Below are 19,542 nucleotides of genomic sequence, written 5' to 3' on the forward strand. Positions count from 1 at the left end.
CCAACAATTGTTATAGGAAGGATTTATAAAAAATAGATTTCATATGATAATAAAGCCTGCACAATTTGATTGTATTTGCATACACTTTGGCTATTTTTGGAACAGAGAAAAGGGAAAGAAAAGAAAATGAAGAGAAAAGAAAGAGAGAGAGCTTGTTTGGATGCCCATGAAAAATAAGAGAGATAATGGAAGAGAAATATAGTTTCTCTTGTTTGGATATACATGGAAAATAAAAAATAAAAGAAAATTCACAATATTTTTAAATTTTGAGGATTAAGATTTTCTCTCAAGTTTCTATTTCTTTTTTGTTCTCCTTAAATTCCATCATTATGAGAGAAAATTTATTAACTAAAAGAGAAAGTGATTTTCTTTTCTCTCAACGATGTTTCGCTGCCAAACAACAAAAAATAACTATCTCTCCCTTTTTTCTTTTTTGTGGGTTCTAAATAAGCCCTTCTGCTTAGAAAAAAACATTATCATGATAATACTTCTAGCCTACTTGCCTACATAGACATGAAGGAAAACATTAAAAATCTAAATCTGATCCCCTCAATTTAAGATTGCACAATTGACAAAATCAGCCTATAGTTAGTATCTTAATAAAAATAATATATTCCTTCAAAAACTTTCATGGTATATCAATACACCCATTGTAAATGTCCACATTAATGATACATTACAACATAAAAATAGATCATCAATTTATAGCCAAACTGTATTTCAAGAGTAACAACACATGATAGTTTAGAACTAAAAAAATAGATAATAAATTGATAAATCTTATTAAGCTAAAATACAGTTCTCCGAGCAGAAAAGACTACTAATATTGGCCACGGCAGGTACACAATTCTCATTTATGGCGTTCAACTAATGTTGAAAGACTTCAATAGTACAATAACAACAACAACTATAGGAAAGATATTTAGAGAAGAGATTTCATATGATAATAAAGTCTTGGGAGTACATTTTCACGAGCCTTTTGTATTTTACACATTTGTTTAGAAAATAGCAAGATTAAGATAATACTTTCAACCTCAAAAAGAAAGGTTACAAACTCTTATTGCCCATCCATTTAGTTTAACATTGCAAGTCAATAGGGAAAAAAATCTTGTATAAGTCCACAAGCATGAAAACACAATTTCAAGCATCCCAAAATTCAATGACAAATTCAAAATCTTGAATCATTCTCCAACAAATTAGATTTGCCTAGTTGAGTGAATGATTTCCCCACTATCCTCACAAATAAAGTTATTATTCGTACATCTCAGCTTGTTAAGCAGAAATCTCGTCCAATATAAATTCAAACAAAATAGATCTCCAATACCAAAAATTTCAACTATCCTAATCCAAACATACTCCTCACAAAAATCTCCATTTCGTCAAACATGATTATTATTCGTACATCTTAGCTTGCAAAGCAAAAATCTCGTACAAAATAAACCCAAACAAAATAGATCTACAATATCAAAATGTGTTGACTACTCTGATTCAAATATACTCCTCACAAAAATTTTCATTTCTTCAAACATGATTATTATTCGTATATCTCAGTTTGCAAAGCAGAAATCTCGTCCAATATAAACTCAAACAAAATAAATCTCTAATACGTAAATTTTCGACTACCCTGATCCAAACATACTTCTCACAAAATCCTTTATTTCTTCAAACATCAGTATTAGGATTGGAACAATCAAGGAAAAGAGTTTCAAGGGTAATTCTAGATGAATGCCACTTTGATGAAGATCTTGGTCCACCACCCTTTGTTACAATATTGTTGTTGTTGATTTTAAACAACTTCTTTTTTAATAATTTTTATCGTAGACCACCGACACTATTGTAAATAAGTTAGAGTTGGTGATAGTATTTTTTTTTAAAACAAAGTCAAAGTTGATTACAATAACCCTAGGGATGGATTTAAGTCCAACATCCTTCCCTCATAATTAGATGGCTATATAGAATTTTTTACGAGGGCACATAAATATGACGATTCAATCGGATTGAACAGTCCACACATGATTTGTACAAGTTTTACGTGTAGGGGTCGATTGAAATGGAGAAAATTTTGCGTTGGAGTGGGGATTTGAACTCATGACCTGAAATCGGCAATGCTCAATGTCTCACTATCCTTGAATTAAGACAATATCCTATTTTTGGTTCGACCAAAACCTGTTATCCTTCCGATTTGATAACTGGTTCTAATAACAACGGAGTATAAGATTTAATTACCCATTGATTATCGAAACTCAAAGGGTAATTAGGCTGACTAGCGTATAAATACGTGGTTCAATATATCAAGTTATGGTGGGACCATCACGGTTTCGACCATTCCCCATTTCCCAGTGAAGGCGGTCCAGAACTGATCCTTAGGGCGGGCTGCTTTATGAGTCTTTCGTCACTCGCCTCGGCCGTCCACTGTCTGCTGTTTGCTGTTTGCTGTTTTCACTATGCACGCTCCACCGCCATAGAGAAGGAAAGGCGGTCTTCCGATTTGGATTCGTTCAACTAAATCTTTGTGAGGTAAACAGATTACTTTCCATTTGTTTTTTCCATTTCTACGGTAGCGGGGTACCTCTAGGAAGGTAGGATGGCGAAAACCCTAAAACTCCCTAGTAGCAGAGTTGTATCATTTGAGCTCGTTTCAGGGAGGGGAAGACGGCCTATAAGTGGTTTTCTTCTATTGTTGTTCACTTACCAGTCATTCTCGGAGTAAGTTTACCATTAGTTTTTTTTTCCATTTCTACGGTTGCGGGGTACCTGTAGAAAGGTAGGGTGGCAAAAACCCTAAAACTCCTTAGTAGCAGAGTTGTATCATTTGAGCTCGTTTCAGGGAGGGGAAGACGACCTACGATGGGTTTTCTTCTATTGCTGTTCCCTTACCAGTCCATCTCGGAGGAAGTTAAAGGCTAAGAAAATTTCATTCCGTTTGGTTTAAGGTCTCCTTCTGAATCACTCAACACATCTGGTGTGTGGCTTTCGTATGTGTGATTTTACTATTTTTTCCCACTATCAAAATGGACTGGGATCCTGATAACTTACATAATACCTGTCGATTGTGTCAGTCCTTTTTATTTGCTAACGCTGAAACGGAGAAAGTATTTATTGTTTAGTATTTCCATACTGATTCACATTGGGCTTCCTTTTGGAAATTCTGACGGTTTAACATTTTATAATCTCTTCTTTATGTTCTGATCTGGGTAAACTTTTTTGTAACCTACTGCCAGGTAGTTTTAGTGTGTGTCATATTTTTGCTTATGATGAATTGGAGGAAGCAGTGCATCTCACTCATATTTTTACGACGTAGAGTCTAGAACTGGAAAAAGGGTGTAAACTATTAGGTCCGAGCTCATATTTTATTAAGATTTAGTTTGATTGGTAATTTGCACTTTTCGCCTTCTCTTGCAGGATAGCTTCATCTTTTGTTGTAAACCAGCTTCATTTTGTGTAAATCATGGCACACAACTTGGGAGGTGGTGCAGAAGCACATGCTCGTTTCAAACAGTATGAATATAGAGCGAATTCAAGCCTTGTCCTAACTACTGATTCTCGCCCTCGCGACACCCATGAACCTACTGGTGAGCCTGAATCCCTCTGGGGAAAGATTGACCCGAGACATTTTGGTGATAGGGTATACAAGGGGAAGCCACAGGAACTTGATGAGAAGCTAAAGAAGTCTAAGAAGAAGAAGGAGCGCGATCCCCTCTCTTCTGAGCCTACTCAAAAGAGAGACAACAAAAGAAGACGTATTCAAGAAGAGAGTGTCCTTTCCCTCACTGAGGATAGTGTTTATCAACCAAAAACAAAGGAAACACGAGCAGCTTATGAGACCCTTCTCAGCATTATACAGCAGCAGTTTGGTGGGCATCCCCAGGATATTCTTGCAGGTGCTGCTGATGAGGTTTTGTCAGTCTTGAAAAATGATAAGATAAAAAACCCTGACAAGAAAAAGGAAATTGAGAAACTTCTAAATCCCATCCCCAATCAGCTTTTTGATCAGATTGTGTCTATTGGGAAGCTTATCACTGATTATCAGGAAGGAGGTGATGCTGCAGGCACAGCTGCTTCTGCAACTGATGAGTCCCTGGATGATGACATTGGAGTTGCAGTTGAGTTTGAGGAGGATGAGGAAGAAGAAGAGAGTGATTACGAGCTGGTCCAAGAGGAATCAGATGCTGAAGACGAAGGCCCTGAATCCAATAGTGCCGGGGCAATGCAAATGGGTGGAATTGATGATGATGACTTGGAGGAAGCGAATGAAGGTTTGACCCTAAATGTTCAAGACATTGATGCTTATTGGCTTCAGAGGAAAATTTCTCAAGCATACCAAGAGATTGATCCACAACACAGCCAAAAATTGGCAGAGGAGGTGCTTAAGATTCTTGCAGAAGGAGATGATAGGGATGTTGAGAATCGTCTTGTCATGCTTCTTGATTATGACAAGTTTGACCTCATAAAGTTGCTCCTGCGGAACCGTCTAAAGATTGTGTGGTGTACTCGTTTGGCAAGAGCTGAAGACCAGGAGCAGAGGAAGAAGATTGAAGAGGAAATGACAACTGCAGGTCCTGTTTTAGCTGCAATTTTGGAGCAGTTGCATGCTACTAGGGCTACGGCAAAGGAACGCCAGAAGAATCTTGAGAGAAGTATAAGGGAAGAAGCAAGAAGGTTGAAAGACGAGAGTGGTTCTGGTGATGGAGAAAGGGAGAGAAGAGTAGTTGAAAGAGAGGGGGAGAATGGCTGGTTGAAAGGTCAGCGCCAATTGCTTGACCTTGACAACATTGCATTTCATCAAGGTGGTCTTTTAATGGCAAATAAAAAGTGTGAACTTCCTCCTGGCTCATATAGAACTTCTCATAAAGGGTACGAGGAAGTTCATGTGCCAGCCTTGAAACCTAAGCCACTTGCTCCAGGTGAGGAGCTTATACAGATATCTGTGATGCCTGATTGGGCCCAACCAGCTTTTGAAGGCATGAAGCATCTCAACAGAGTGCAGAGTAAAGTTTATCAAACTGCCCTTTTTTCAGCAGAGAATATCCTTTTATGTGCTCCAACTGGTGCTGGCAAAACAAATGTTGCCATGCTAACCATACTTCAACTAATTGCTCGGCATCGCAACCGGGATGGTTCGTTCAACCATGGCAACTACAAGATTGTTTATGTAGCACCCATGAAAGCTTTGGTTGCTGAAATGGTAGGGAACTTGTCTGATCGCCTTAAACATTATGGTGTCACTGTGAAGGAACTTAGTGGAGATCAAACACTCTCACGCCAACAGATTGAAGAAACACAAATAATTGTTACAACTCCCGAGAAGTGGGATATAATCACCCGAAAATCTGGTGATCGAACATATACTCAACTTGTGAAGCTTCTTATCATTGATGAGATTCATCTTCTGCATGATAATAGAGGGCCTGTCTTGGAGAGTATTGTTGCAAGAACTGTTAGGCAGATTGAGACAACAAAAGAACACATTCGTCTGGTTGGCCTGTCTGCTACACTTCCAAATTATGAAGATGTGGCATTGTTTTTAAGAGTTAGTCCCACAAAGGGTATGTTCCATTTTGACAATAGTTATAGACCTTGCCCCCTTGCTCAGCAGTATATTGGAATCACAGTAAAGAAACCTCTGCAGAGGTTCCAATTGATGAATGATGTCTGTTATGAGAAAGTCATGGCTGTTGCAGGAAAGCATCAGGTGCTCATATTTGTGCACTCTAGGAAAGAGACAGCCAAAACTGCTCGTGCAATACGAGATACTGCTCTTGCTAATGATACTCTTGGCCGATTCTTGAAAGAAGAAAGTGCCAGCCGTGAGATTCTTCACAGTCACACGGAACTTGTAAAGAATAATGATCTGAAAGACCTACTTCCTTATGGGTTTGCAATTCATCATGCTGGGTTAGCAAGGCCAGATCGTGAGCTTGTTGAAGATCTCTTCGGTGAGAAGCACATACAGGTGTTAGTTTCAACTGCAACTCTTGCTTGGGGTGTGAATCTGCCAGCTCACACAGTAATTATCAAAGGGACCCAGATATACAATCCAGAAAAAGGAGCCTGGACTGAGCTTAGTCCCCTAGATGTCATGCAGATGCTTGGTCGTGCTGGAAGGCCTCAATATGATACCTATGGGGAAGGAATAATTTTAACTGGTCACAGTGAGCTACAGTACTATCTCTCTCTCATGAATCAACAGCTCCCAATTGAGAGTCAATTTGTGTCAAAACTGGCTGATCAGTTGAACGCTGAAATTGTGCTTGGAACAGTTCAGAATGCCAGAGAAGCTTGCACATGGATTGGTTATACATACTTGTATATACGAATGCTGCGGAATCCCACTCTGTACAGTTTGCCAGTTGATGTGCTGGAAAGAGACAAAACATTGGAAGAGAGGAGAGCTGATTTGGTAAGTTTTCAAGACTCAGATCCCCTCCAGCTGTGGTCTTCATCTATTGACCCTGTCTTCTTTGCATTCTTTATTTTTGTTTTTAAAGAAGAAGATTTTTTTAAAAAGGGGGGCACAGAGGGGGAGAGTGGGGAGGAAGAGGTGGGTCCCTCCTCCAGGGAGGTTGGGTAGGTGAGTCATGATTGTATAGTTTCATAATTTTTCAGGACTGGTCTAAACTAACCCTTATCATATTAGCTTGTTATATTATATTTTATGCTAATTATAGAAAATGTTGAGAGCTGACAGTGTGAAATATCTGTAAAAAATGCATCATGAGGTATAGAACTATGTTCAACCCTGCATTGGGAAGGAAAGTGCAATATTTGCATTAAGGGGATGTGATAGAGTTCAACGAAGGCCAATTTTGTCGAATGCTGTATATATATATATTGTTAGAAATATAAGGGGCAGTTTGTGTTTTTACATGGTCTGTGTTTACCAGTGAGGGCACTATCTTGCTCAGCATGTTTAAATGTCTATATGGTCTAATTTGTATGTAATTTAGACGTGTAGATTGGGAGTTATAAGTAGTTAAATGTAAGAGAGGTATATATGCATAAAAGGCTCTCAAACTCACTTAAGTGAATAAAAGGCATCAGGGGTTGAATTCTGATCCCCAATGAGAGCTCCTCTCTGGCTCTCTTCCAGCATCTTCTTTTTCCTTTTTCCTCTTCCTCTCTTCTCTGAATCTTATATATCTCATATATATGGCCAGATAATATGCTGCCATTGCTGCGTCTGAATTGTGGGATTAAGGAATAGTAAATCACATTGTCTCGTATCTAAACTGCTGGGATACATGAAATGAAAGCTAGAGGAATCCATTATCTCTATTTGTCTTTTATGCTTTTGAAGTGTCCTTTTGAATTTAATGTTCCGCCCTTTTTCTTTCATGTTCAAAGCAACACCTTTTGGTGGATGATCTAACTAAGAACTGACTGAATGTGCATTAGTCCTGAGTAAATAAAATCCGTTAGAATTATTTATTTCACATTTTCAAAGCAACTCCTTTTGGTAGATGATGGAACTAGGAACTGACTGAATGTGCATTAGTCCTGAGAAAATAAAATTTGATAGAATTATTTGTTTCTACTAAGTACAACATAATCCTTTCTCAGAAATTGTCAGGGAAACCCTGATTGCATCTATTAGATCACATGACTCTCTACGTGGCCCTAAATAACCATACTTCTTACTCTCTATTTCTGTATGACGGGTGCTACATGTTGTGACATCTCATATTACTCTTTGTTGATCATGCTATTTTGTAAGAATTCTAGTTAATTATTGATTTACTCTTGACTTTTCCCTCTTTTCTGTGTTGCAGATTCATTCAGCTGCAAACATCTTGGATAAAAATAATTTGATTAAATATGATAGGAGAAGTGGGTATTTTCAGGTGACTGACCTTGGTCGGATTGCCAGCTACTACTATATCACTCATGGGACAATAGCTACGTACAATGAGTATCTGAAGCCAACAATGGGTGATATTGAACTCTGTCGGCTTTTTTCCCTTAGTGAGGAATTTAAGTATGTGACAGTGAGACAAGATGAGAAGATAGAGTTGGCAAAACTCTTAGATCGTGTTCCAATACCTGTGAAAGAAAGCTTGGAAGATCCTAGTGCAAAGATTAATGTCTTGCTTCAGGCATACATTTCACAGTTGAAACTTGAGGGGCTTTCACTTACATCAGATATGGTGTACATCACCCAGGTTTGTTTTTCTTTTTTCCAAATATAGATCTCTCTCTCTCTCTCTCACACACACACACACACTCTCTCTCTCTCTCTCTCACACACACACACACACACGCACACAAGCATAAACACACACAAAAACAAAACACCACCCTGGTGTGATTGATTATTGTTCTGGTTTCTTAATTGCTTTGATTATTGTTCTGTCAAGCATCTTGAATGATTATCAACTTTCTTTTCTTCTACACCCCATCCCCCCTGCCCCATGTGACGTCTTCAAAGCTCACAATTATCCTGCACTCCCCTTATTGTTGTTCCATTCTTGTGGGCAGAGTGCTGGTCGTCTTTTACGGGCTCTTTTTGAGATTGTTCTCAAGAGAGGGTGGGCTGAATTGGCTGAGAAGGCATTGAATCTGTGCAAGATGGTTGGCAAGCGCATGTGGAGTGTCCAGACTCCTCTCCGCCAATTCAATGGAATTCCAAATGAAATCTTGATGAAACTAGAGAAGAAAGATTTAGCTTGGGAAAGGTATTATGATCTCTCATCCCAGGAGATTGGAGAGCTTATACGATTTCAGAAGATGGGTAGAACACTCCACAAATTCATCCACCAGTTCCCAAAGCTTAATCTCGCGGCGCATGTTCAGCCAATAACTCGATCTGTATTGAGAGTTGAACTTACCATAACACCTGATTTTCAGTGGGATGATAAGGTGCATGGCTATGTTGAGCCTTTTTGGGTTATTGTTGAGGATAATGATGGGGAGTATATCCTCCATCACGAATATTTTCTTCTGAAGAAGCAATACATTGATGAGGATCATAATTTGAATTTCACGGTACCGATTTATGAGCCATTGCCTCCACAATACTTCATTCGTGTTGTTTCTGATCGGTGGCTTGGGGCTCAAACTGTGCTACCTGTTTCTTTCAGACACCTTATTTTACCTGAAAAATATCCACCGCCAACTGAATTGCTCGACCTACAACCCCTTCCTGTGACTGCCCTGAGAAATCCTTTATATGAGGCCCTCTACCAAGAATTTAAGCATTTTAATCCCATTCAAACACAGGTTTTCACTGTCCTGTACAACACCGATGACAATGTTTTGGTTGCAGCTCCCACAGGCAGTGGGAAAACAATATGTGCCGAGTTTGCTCTGCTGAGAAATCATCAGAGGGGACCTGAAAATGTCATGCGAGCTGTATATATTGCACCAATTGAAGCTCTTGCCAAGCAACGGTATCAAGAATGGGAACAAAAGTTTGGTAAGGGTCTGGGCTTACGTGTGGTTGAACTTACAGGTGAAACTGCAACAGATTTAAAATTGCTTGAGAAAGGTCAAGTAATTATCAGCACTCCTGAGAAATGGGATGCTCTATCCCGGCGGTGGAAGCAGCGCAAGCATGTCCAGCAGGTCAGCCTTTTTATTGTTGATGAGCTCCACTTGATTGGTGGACAAGGTGGTCCTGTGTTGGAGGTCATTGTATCTAGGATGAGATACATCTCTAGCCATGTTGAGAACACGATTCGCATAGTGGCTCTTTCAACCTCACTTGCAAATGCAAAGGATTTGGGTGAATGGATTGGTGCAACTTCTCACGGACTTTTCAACTTCCCTCCAGGGGTCCGTCCAGTGCCTCTCGAGATTCACCTTCAGGGAATTGATATTGCCAATTTTGAAGCACGAATGCAAGCTATGGTGAAACCCACCTATACCGCTATCGTTCAGCATGCAAAGATTGATAAACCTGCTCTTGTGTTTGTTCCTACAAGGAAACATGCCAGGCTGACAGCTCTTGATCTGGTCACTTACTCAAGTGTGGATAGTGGGGAGAGGCCTAGTTTTCTACTCCGACCAGAGAAAGTGGAAGAATTCATCTCAAATGTTGAGGAGGAAACTCTGCGTACCACTCTCCAGCATGGAGTTGGGTACTTGCATGAAGGGCTCACAAGCTTGGATCAGGAGCTTGTTTCACATTTATTTGCAGCAGGATTGATCCAGGTATGTGTTGCAACTAGTTCAATGTGCTGGGGAATGTCTTTATCAGCTCACTTGGTTGTTGTAATGGGAACTCAGTATTATGATGGCCGAGAAAATGCCCATACCGACTATCCAATAACTGATCTGCTGCAAATGATGGGCCATGCCAGTAGGCCTCTTGTGGACAATGCTGGCAAATGTGTGATTCTGTGTCATGCTCCCCGTAAAGAATATTACAAGAAGTTTGTATATGAAGCCTTTCCAGTGGAGAGTCATCTGCAACACTTCATTCATGATAATGTAAATGCGGAAATTGTTGTTGGGATCATAGAGAACAAGCAGGATGCTGTGGATTACCTGACTTGGACATTCATGTATCGGAGGCTTACTCAGAATCCTAACTACTACAGCCTCCAGGGAGTCAGTCACAGGCATCTCTCTGATTATCTTTCTGAGCTTGTTGAGAACACATTAAATGATTTAGAGTCAAGTAAGTGTGTAACAATAGAAGATGATATGGATCTCTCTCCACTGAACTTGGGCATGATTGCATCTTACTACTACATCAGTTATACCACTATAGAGCGTTTCAGTTCATCACTGACATCAAAAACCAGAATGAAAGCTCTCCTGGAAATTTTATCATCTGCTTCAGAGTATTCCCAGCTTCATATTCGACCAGGCGAGGAAGAGCAGATCAGAAAGTTGATTCACCATCAGAGGTTTGCTGTGGAGAATCCTAAGTGCACAGATCCACATGAGAAGGCTAATGCTTTATTACAGGCCCACTTCTCTCGGCACACAGTGGTGGGAAATTTAGCAGCTGACCAGAGAGAGGTGCTACTTTCTGCAACCAGATTGCTTCAGGCCATGGTGGATGTCATTTCCAGCAGTGGCTGGCTTAGCCTAGCAATCCTTGCTATGGAGGTCAGTCAGATGGTTACACAAGGCATGTGGGAGCGTGATTCCATGCTTTTACAGCTTCCTCACTTCACAAAGGATCTAGCAAGGAAATGCCTGGAGAATCCTGGGAAGAGAATTGAAACAATTTTTGATCTAGTTGAGATGGAGGATGATGAGAGGCGTGAGCTTCTGCAGCTTTCAGATCGTCAGCTGCATGATATTGCTCAGTTCTGCAACCGGTTCCCAAACATCGATTTGTCTTATGAAGTGCTGGATGGTGATGATGTGAGTACTGGTGAAAATGTCACTTTGCTTGTCACTCTGGAACGGGATCTTGAGGGAAGGTCAGAGGTGGGCCCTGTCTATGCCCCCAAGTATCCGAAGGCCAAGGAAGAAGGTTGGTGGCTTGTGGTTGGTGATAGCAAGAGTAATCAATTACTTGGTATCAAGAGAGTCTCCTTGCAACGGAAAGCTAAAGTCAAAGTCGAATTCACTGCTCCTGGTGAAGTTGGAGAAAAATCATACACTTTATACTTTATGTGTGATTCTTATCTGGGATGTGACCAGGAATATAGCTTTACAGTTGATGTGAAGGAAGCAACCGAAGGTGATGGAGATATGAGAGGATGATTATATTTAGTGCTTTCGACAGACATTGTCCTCTGATCTTGGCATTACCTGGTATAGTTAACATTTCGTTTTTTTGTGTGGCTTTTGCTTTTCTTCGATTTTGTGTCTTTAAGTGATACCATATTTTAGTTGCATGTCATCTTGCAGGTTGAAAATATTCATAGCAGTTTCAGCACTGCTTTGTATACCCTCTACTATTTCGATATTCTCTGTAAGTCCGTTCCAGAAGCTAAAATATCCCTTGAATCTTGATACAGATAGGACGAAAGCAATGTTTATTAGTGAAGGTTGTGGTACTTCCCACTTGGATAACATTTTCTGCTGCTGTTACTGGTAAGAGTTGTATATTAAATGTTCTGGGACATTTTTCTTTCTACCCCTGCTATTAGTATTTAACATGTCATCATGGCACCCTTTTTCCCGTAATTAAAATTGTATTTGGTTTTCTCTATTATACTACCACTTTTTGGAAAGTTTTGTTGAATGTGGGCTAGCTTTTGCTTGAATGGACCCATTAATTCACCTTCTCCACATGATTGGAAAAGGCTGTCTGTGGAAAACCTTGTCCTGTTCTCGTGAAGTGTCAGTCCTCAGCCTCGTGTAACTAGCTGCACTGGCAAAAAGTTAATGGTTTATTTTTTAAATCAAGGAACTCGAACCAAATTGAAGATTTTAATTCTCATTTGAATAAGTCATTATTTAACATGCTCTTTGAGTTCATGGAATGTCGACATCTCCTTTAAAAAGAAGTCGAAGCATGTGATCTTCCACAGGCATTCAAAACTGCGGTGGTGGATTCCAAGAAAATGATTCGTGTAAGAGTATTTAGATGCAGCGACAGGTATCATGCGGAACAGGGCATTACGGGCAGATCATTCTTCATTGTTGTGTTAGGGTTGCAAAATGCAGATAGTCACCAAATTTTGTCTCAAGCTGTTTCCGAGTTTAAAATAGTCCAGAAGTTCTACAGTGGCGTAGGTCTTTTCGTTGTGGTGCCATCGTTCCTTAAAAATATGGTTGGAAATTCGTAGTTCCTCAAGTGCTAAGGTGGTGAATGTTGGAAACTATCCCCTACCATGAGGTTTCGAACGGAAGTTCTCGGGTCTTGATTTGGTACTCCTATGTCTAGGAAAATTTGTTTTTGGGTTTCATCCTAGGTCGTCATTAAGGGTGGCATCTTGCCCAGCCTAATTCGAATTTGCATGTTTGAGTTTAATCTGAATATTTTGAATTCAAGTTCAGCCTCGAGTTTAAAATTGTAATCGAGTTCGAGTCCAATTTTTTTTACCAAATTTGAGCTTGAGTTGAGCCGTGTTTAAACTCTAACCTATATTTAAAATTAAAATAAATAAAATATTGTGATGAACTTAGAACTATTAAACTCCTAAGCTATAACGAATTCAAGATTTTATAATGGAACATATTAATGCATAATAACTAGTTTATTAGGCATAAAAAAATCCAAATACTTTTATAAATAAAATTTATTTTATTGACAAACAATAACATTAAATATTAAACGATCTAAAAGGGTTAAAGGATCGATCGTCATTGAAGTTTGAAGTAAATAAGAGTAACTACTAGCCAACTAAAAAGGGAATTGATTAGATCAATTAGAGTAAATAATATTTTCGTAATTTTTTTTGCTAATATATACTCACAAACTAATAAGCAAAAATTGAAAAATTTTGAACTTACTTAACACGTTATGTCAAGTTTGAACTCGAGGCGAACTCAAGTAAAAACTGAACTCGAACAATTTACGAGCCAGTTTAGCTTGGTGCTACCCCTAATCGTCATGATCCTGAAGTGGCTTCAATAGCCCATAGGTGATCGCCATTGCAATCCAACCACCTATCAGCACTCTCAGAGCTGACACTCTCACGGGGGATCCGCCAAGGCTGGCCCCTACTCCTCCGAAGGCGGCCAGAGCGATGGAAGTCACCAAAGGTAGCATCAGGATTCTTGTCCTGTAAGTTCTCACAAAAGCAGCTGATAGAAGTGGAACGAGGGAGCCTAGTAGGAACGCGAAACCAGATGCCACTGCGGCCTTGAATGGGTTGGGCAGTATTTCTTCCATGTCTTCCACTTCTACTTTATTGGCAATTGCATCCTCCATGATCACTCTTACCATCGGAGATCTTCCGGGGGATGCGGACGTTGGTGGTCTCCCTGTGGTCGCAGCAGGCGCCGGAGATGACACGCACGTCCCTGCCACAGGTGGTTTTACCGGATTCTTGACGTTTATGTTGCTGCAGATGGCCCCGTCGCAGCAAGTCATTTGTTTGTTGCCCCGCTGGTTGGCCATCTTCTCAATGTCTCTCTGTGTCGAAACAGAAACAAATTCTCCGACGGCCATGCTACACGCTCCGGCCACCGCTCCTGCCAGGCCTGACAGAACCATCGACTGGCGATCCTTCTTTGCAGCACCAATTCCAAGCATTAGCGACGTTGTGGACAGTAGCCCATCGTTGGCGCCGAGTATCGCAGCTCGTAACCACTGACCTCGCTGCACACGATCGGCCAACCTGTTTGGAGCCTCCTCGTTTACAGGCATCGACAGTTTGTGCTCGACACACGCCTCTGGTTCTGTCTGTTCGAAAGACATTCTAATAGACAACCGGGCAGGCGTGGTTTGCTGTATACAAGCACACTCCAGCCTCGCGTACATATATAACTATAGAAACGAGGAGTTCAGGAAAATTGGGGAGTCTTCAATTGAACCAGAAAATCATACGAGTCACCTCATTCACCATAGTTCTTCACGGGAAAGACTACAAAAACTCGGCCTAAGGAACGATGAGGCCGAAGAATCTAAAAGGATCATCGATAGAATAAATTTTCTTATCAGAACTGGGTCTTAACTCTTAACGCTTACTGGTTTTATTCCTTGGCAGTCTATTCATAATTTCGTAGACGGTTTTTTGTACGGATTCAAGGTCCCACGATATTCAATGGCAATGAAATTGCAAATCGTCGAGATTGTCGAGAATCCTTTCGCCGATTCCAATTTGAAACTCCCAGATTGATGGGGCATGTTAGTTTCGTTCATTCGAGGAATTATATAAATGCGATGTGTTTTGGTTATTTTATTCGATAAATCAAATCGTGCGACACAGTAGATTATCCTCAACCAACTGGAACATTTAATCTTCTCAAAAGTGGTACAGAAATACCTAAAGAACATCATCTTCTTCAATTGATTGGCTACATCACTTAGAGAGAACTGTTATGGTACTATAATTTCACAAACTCAAACTCCTATGATAAAGAAAGACATCGCTAAGTTCTGAAAGAGACGAGTATCATGACATTCCACACTTGCCCTACAGAGGCATCCACGGATAAAATATATGTAATTAAGCATATCAGGCACTCCAGAAGTCCAGACATCAAATTCTTGTTTCTTTACAAGGAAATTCCTAGAACTGACGTCGGTAGCGGTAGCAAGACTCCCAAGACTCGATTAACCTTCAGAACAGAGGAAATCAACAGCCGAGAACTAATCAATCTTCATAAATCCGACACTCGTCCGTCTCGGGATTCTCCGTGCAGAAGGACTCAAGCGGGTCTTCTTTCTCCATCTTCCTTCGAAGATCGGCCTTGGCCTGACTCACCTCTTCCACCTCGTCCCAAGCAACCTTGCACTCGTCGGACTCGTTGTTCCCTTCGCACACTTCCTTCGCTTCCAGAACCTTCTTCTCGATCATCTCCGACAGATGCTGGTCTCTCATCCATGTCCCTTTGAATTTCACCACGGCCATGGCTTTGCAGGGAGAGAAAGAAACCCTTTTCTTCGGATGCGACAGGCGTGACCGTTGAGGCGTCGCAAATGAAAACTTCGGATCCGAAGGTGCGGATCGGAGGGATAAGGGGGCGAAAGAAGCCATGCTGATGACGGGAAGCAAAGAGCGCGATCGGCTGAAAAAACCCTAGTGGCGGATGGATTGACGACGAGAACTGAAGAAGAAAGGGATGGTTCAGCTTGTTCGCTTCTGAAAACTGGGCTTTTTCTTGTCGTGAGTGTCAGCGTGTAGAATTCTGGATAGAGAAGAAGAAAATTTTATATTTAATAATATTAAATCAACACGAGATACTTTATATTTATTATTCATATTATTTAAAATGAAAATACCCCTATTTCTGACCTACAATTACGAATTAGGGCACTATAAAAGCAGAGACCGGCGTTCAACGGTCGCCCAGGCGCATTTGAAATTTGAAATCCCTCGTCATACAGTTCGACATGGAATTGCAAGGTCTGCCGGCAGCGATGGATCCTGAGACGTCGTTTTTGGCTTCGAAGCAGCAGACTGGAAACGAATGGGAGCTCTACAAAGAGAACGTTAGACCTCTTAAGAGAGGACGGAACGTCAGTCTCCTAAATGAAGCACTCAAATCTCAAAGACAAAGTATTCTCAAGAAATCTCTCCTCGAAGAGCGCAGGTGCAAATGGTTATAGCTCCCTGTGCTTAGTTTTTTATTGACAAATCTAGGGCTTAATTTGTCTTTCCTTTTTTATACTCGTTCTTAAGTTTCTTTGCTTCCTTTTCTCTGTTCAGAAGGTTGATTGAGGCGATCGATGACTATAAGGGTGACGATCCCCTGAAACCCTGGCTTGAGTATGTGTTTTCGCTTATTGTTTTGAATTTCTGATTGTTTCCTTGGTTTAATAGAATTTGGTGTAGTAGATCTAAAATAAAATTTTATACTTTAATTTGACATTAGATTTTAATCATTTTCTGAATCTTTCATTCGATGACGCTATTAGGTGTTTCATACATTAGCATCATAGTATGAAAGGATGTATGAGCGGGTCTATCATTTTCCTTGATGAATTGAACTCCTGAAAAACTCGAGATGCTAATCTGCCGGAGAAGTCTTGACAACATCTCTTCCCTGTTCTTTTTGGGGTTATTTTGATCTATCCCTTTTGGAAATTGTGGTGACCGTCTGTTCTTAGATAATCCTCCTATCTTTGGCTATAATAAGAGGGTATATTTTTTGAGTCTCTTTCCCTGAATTTCATGATTGTTCATCCTTTCAGTATGCATTGTAAACCTTAACCGCAAACACTATTCACTGTACAGTTAACTGTCAATGAATCAGTTACACCAGATTCTATCGCGGGATACTTGTACGTGTCATAGATCAACGTTTTTAGGTTTTCATGGCTACTTGTCGGAGAGGTTATTTTCACTATATTAGGAGTCTGTACATGACTACAGATTACCTGCTTTAGGCTTTAGCATAATAACATCAATAGGAGCAAAGTTGCAATTCAGTATCTTTACCTTTACTGCTATGAATGAAAAAAGTAAAATAAAAAATATACAATAAATAATATGCTGGAGTGCATCTGTAAAGGTAAATGGTTAATAACAACTGTGTTCCCTATCATGAAACATACTGGGAGAAATCCGTTAACCTTAACACGCTTGTTTATCTGGTACTCATCTTGCTGGCTGATTTTGGTCTACAAGCTCCAATTTAGCATGGTGGGCTTTTTCTCAATCACTTAGTTGTGCCTGTATTGTGAAGGTGTATCAAATGGGTTCAAGAATCTTTCCCATCTGGAGGAGAATGCTCTGGGTTAGTTGTGATTTACGAACAATGTGTGCGCTCCTTTTGGCATGCAGACCGTTACAAGAATGATTTACGTTATTTAAAAATATGGTTGGAATATGTGAGTTCCCTTATCTTCCATGCCTGACCTCTAGCTTCTATGCTTATTTTTTCTACACTCTACCTAATTTCATATTTTCATTTTAACAACATTTTGTAGGCTGAAAATTGTTCAGATGCTGAAGTCATATACAATTTTTTACATGCAAATGATATCGGACAAACTCATTCAATATATTATGTCTCATATGCTTTGCTCTTGGAATCTAAGAATAAGACGAGAAAGGCAGATGACATTTTCAGCCTGGGGATAGCAAGGTCAGCTCCAAATGGCATCATTACTTTCATTTAACATTTCCATCTCAACAGCGTAGTTTTAAATATGTTTCCAGAACCGGGTTTCTCCTGTTCTTGCTGTTGTAAACCAAATTTTGACTCAGACGTGAGTCACTGTCATCAAGTAGAGGGCTTTGATCGATGATCTAGACAGTGAATTTTGAGAAAAGATTCCCTCTTTTGGAAGAATTTGCTTTTATGTGATTTGGTTGTGTAAGTTTCTTCTACTTATCTTGGATTTGAAAACTCAGAAAGGCACAACCGGCTGAGAAGTTGGGCGAAGCTTATAAGAAATTTCTCATGCGCTCAACAAAAAGATGCAAAATTACTGAAGTATGGCATCTCGCTTTATAAATTATTCTTTATTTTCATCGTTGCTACATCTTCTTTATCATTATCTATCTTCATATTTGGCAGGGTGAACCGATGGAAGATCAGCAACCAACTCGAAACTTCGGCACTGCTCTGACAACAACTGAAAACAGTGAGTTCTGTTACACCATTTCACCATTAGAGACTTGTATCTTATTCAACATTACATAATGTTGCAGGAAGACATATTAGTGAAAGATCTGATTTTTCCAGAAGGATGGCAAAAGTACAAAGGTAAGTTATGCTCTTTTCTCTACATAAGATTTTATGGTTTTTGGAAAAGACTTTAATGGCTAGATTTTATGGTGATTTATGCTCCCCTCACTTCAAATTTTGACTGCAAAAACTTTAATTGACTTCGTCACCAACACTTCGTACTTTAATTTTGTAGAAGTGATAGGAATGCCCCTATTGTGGTGTATAATGACTCAAACCCATCAAACACGGCAAGGCGTCAACCAGAACCTCAGAAAAGTGATATGAAATCTTGGCACATACTTGGCACCCAATCTGAAAGAAATAAAGAGAACACAGGTTTACCTGCCAAGTGGTCCTCTGTGAAGGTATAAATTTACATATTGCTGTTGTTAACCTACCTTCATTCTAATGTTTGCCAACGCTGCCCAATTAAATTGCTACTATTTGCTTCGTTTGCTAGATTCCTGTGAGAGCTGGGCCTAGAGCACCTGTCGATGCGAGTCCTTCCATTGAAGTTTTCGTGGATGAAGAATGTGCAGAGTAAGTAATCTGGCAGCCTTAAATATTCAGAAAAAGATTTGTGGTTCGATGTGATTATCTTAGGCACCAGTTTATCTAGAAATTCAAGGATTTCTGATTAATTTATAATAGTGTCAGAGTGGACTGAATTAGCAGTGCTCTCTTCTAATATGTTATTTTGTTTAGGCTGCAAAGTCATACTGTTCCTCAGTGTGCGGAGCCGTCCATATTGCAGCTTAGGCGTGGGGATAAGAAAAATCTAAAGAAGTAAGATAGTAGTGCCTTGTTCTTCTCTTTCCTTTCCTATTTATTATTTCTACTGCCCCCAACATATCCAGTTCCGTATTGACTCACAATCCTTGCTGGTGTTGATCAGGGAATCAGAGCTACTGAAAGATAACCCATTGCGCAACTTCCCTCCTCACAGTCTACCAAGGTGAGAAGTAAATGTGTGATCTTTGCGCAGCGACATTGACAAATATGGGCTTTTCCCTGGAGAGCTCCAACTATACCAGGCTGTCGTCCTCCATTTCCATCATTATTGATAACGTAAGAAGACATCACTTGCGCGAACGTGAGTAATGGTTAAACCACAAATCTATTTGCTTTCCTCATGGCACTGACTGCTTTGTTTTTTTTTTTTTTTTTAAAGTTGTATGTGACAATCAGAAAAGCGCAACCAGTTTCTATATTATGAGATGTTAGTGAATAAGAAGTAAACTCTTGCTTTCGCAAGAAAAAGAAGTTGATAGAGATAAAAAATTACGGATTTGAAGAGGAGCGAGTTGGCAGAGGAGATTTTGTTTAGCTAAACTCAATTCTACTCCATAT

The 19,542-nt window shown here is 39.9% G+C and overlaps 4 protein-coding genes across 6 annotated transcripts; 2 read left to right on the forward strand and 2 right to left on the reverse strand.

The window, feature by feature from the left end:
- The first annotated feature begins 2,390 nt into the window (after positions 1-2,390).
- Positions 2,391-12,110, forward strand: LOC137945312 (DExH-box ATP-dependent RNA helicase DExH12-like). 2 transcript variants are annotated; one of them, XM_068791148.1, is made up of 5 exons: positions 2,391-2,517; positions 3,403-6,400; positions 7,770-8,159; positions 8,476-11,712; positions 11,791-12,110. In XM_068791148.1, exons 2-4 carry the CDS (start codon positions 3,449-3,451, stop codon positions 11,659-11,661), a joined length of 6,528 nt encoding a protein of 2,175 aa, XP_068647249.1. In that variant the 5' UTR covers positions 2,391-2,517; positions 3,403-3,448; the 3' UTR covers positions 11,662-11,712; positions 11,791-12,110. The 2 variants fall into 2 exon arrangements, with proteins under 2 accessions (XP_068647249.1, XP_068647248.1); XM_068791147.1 differs by having other exon boundaries at positions 11,809-12,110.
- Positions 12,111-13,450: 1,340 nt separating this feature from the next.
- Positions 13,451-14,218, reverse strand: LOC137946853 (vacuolar iron transporter homolog 4-like). The gene is made up of 2 exons (XM_068793141.1): positions 13,943-14,218; positions 13,451-13,741 (listed from the first exon to the last, which is right to left on the reverse strand). The coding sequence occupies exons 1-2, from the start codon at positions 14,216-14,218 to the stop codon at positions 13,451-13,453; spliced, it is 567 nt and encodes a 188-aa protein (XP_068649242.1).
- A 576-nt stretch (positions 14,219-14,794) lies between these two features.
- LOC137945567 (calvin cycle protein CP12-3, chloroplastic-like) lies at positions 14,795-15,704 on the reverse strand. The gene has a single exon (XM_068791504.1). The coding sequence runs from the start codon at positions 15,549-15,551 to the stop codon at positions 15,168-15,170; it is 384 nt and encodes a 127-aa protein (XP_068647605.1). The 5' UTR covers positions 15,552-15,704; the 3' UTR covers positions 14,795-15,167.
- Positions 15,705-15,884: 180 nt separating this feature from the next.
- LOC137945566 (mitotic spindle checkpoint protein BUBR1) lies at positions 15,885-19,400 on the forward strand. Of its 2 annotated transcripts, none has more exons than XM_068791502.1 (11): positions 15,885-16,107; positions 16,224-16,283; positions 17,203-17,347; positions 17,447-17,604; positions 17,874-17,955; positions 18,040-18,106; positions 18,174-18,228; positions 18,386-18,557; positions 18,653-18,732; positions 18,898-18,978; positions 19,088-19,400. In XM_068791502.1, exons 1-11 carry the CDS (start codon positions 15,908-15,910, stop codon positions 19,149-19,151), a joined length of 1,164 nt encoding a protein of 387 aa, XP_068647603.1. In that variant the 5' UTR covers positions 15,885-15,907; the 3' UTR covers positions 19,152-19,400. The 2 variants fall into 2 exon arrangements, with proteins under 2 accessions (XP_068647603.1, XP_068647604.1); XM_068791503.1 differs by having other exon boundaries at positions 18,389-18,557.
- Positions 19,401-19,542: the final 142 nt, after the last annotated feature.

Source organism: Aristolochia californica, unplaced genomic scaffold (genome assembly GCF_029961685.1).
Source record: "Aristolochia californica isolate CCGP_79_NKW_82.1479 unplaced genomic scaffold, dmAriCali1.0.hap1 SCAF_12, whole genome shotgun sequence".
NCBI classification, from domain to species: domain Eukaryota; kingdom Viridiplantae; phylum Streptophyta; class Magnoliopsida; order Piperales; family Aristolochiaceae; genus Aristolochia; species Aristolochia californica.

Excerpts from the sequence above, each read along its gene's own strand:
- LOC137945312 (XM_068791148.1), top strand. The coding sequence starts at position 3,449 with ATGGCACACAACTTGGGAGGTGGTGCAGAAGCACATGCTCGTTTCAAA. Across the intron at positions 6,401-7,769 it reads AAGAGAGGAGAGCTGATTTG|ATTCATTCAGCTGCAAACAT; the intron begins GTAAGTTTTCAA and ends TCTGTGTTGCAG. Across the intron at positions 8,160-8,475 it reads ATATGGTGTACATCACCCAG|AGTGCTGGTCGTCTTTTACG; the intron begins GTTTGTTTTTCT and ends TCTTGTGGGCAG.
- LOC137946853 (XM_068793141.1), bottom strand. The coding sequence starts at position 14,218 with ATGCCTGTAAACGAGGAGGCTCCAAACAGGTTGGCCGATCGTGTGCAG. Across the intron at positions 13,742-13,942 it reads ACCAGCGGGGCAACAAACAA|ATGGAAGAAATACTGCCCAA; the intron begins ATGACTTGCTGC and ends GAAGTGGAAGAC.
- LOC137945567 (XM_068791504.1), bottom strand. The coding sequence starts at position 15,551 with ATGGCTTCTTTCGCCCCCTTATCCCTCCGATCCGCACCTTCGGATCCG.
- LOC137945566 (XM_068791502.1), top strand. The coding sequence starts at position 15,908 with ATGGAATTGCAAGGTCTGCCGGCAGCGATGGATCCTGAGACGTCGTTT. Across the intron at positions 17,956-18,039 it reads AAAGATGCAAAATTACTGAA|GGTGAACCGATGGAAGATCA; the intron begins GTATGGCATCTC and ends CATATTTGGCAG. Across the intron at positions 18,979-19,087 it reads GATAAGAAAAATCTAAAGAA|GGAATCAGAGCTACTGAAAG; the intron begins GTAAGATAGTAG and ends GGTGTTGATCAG.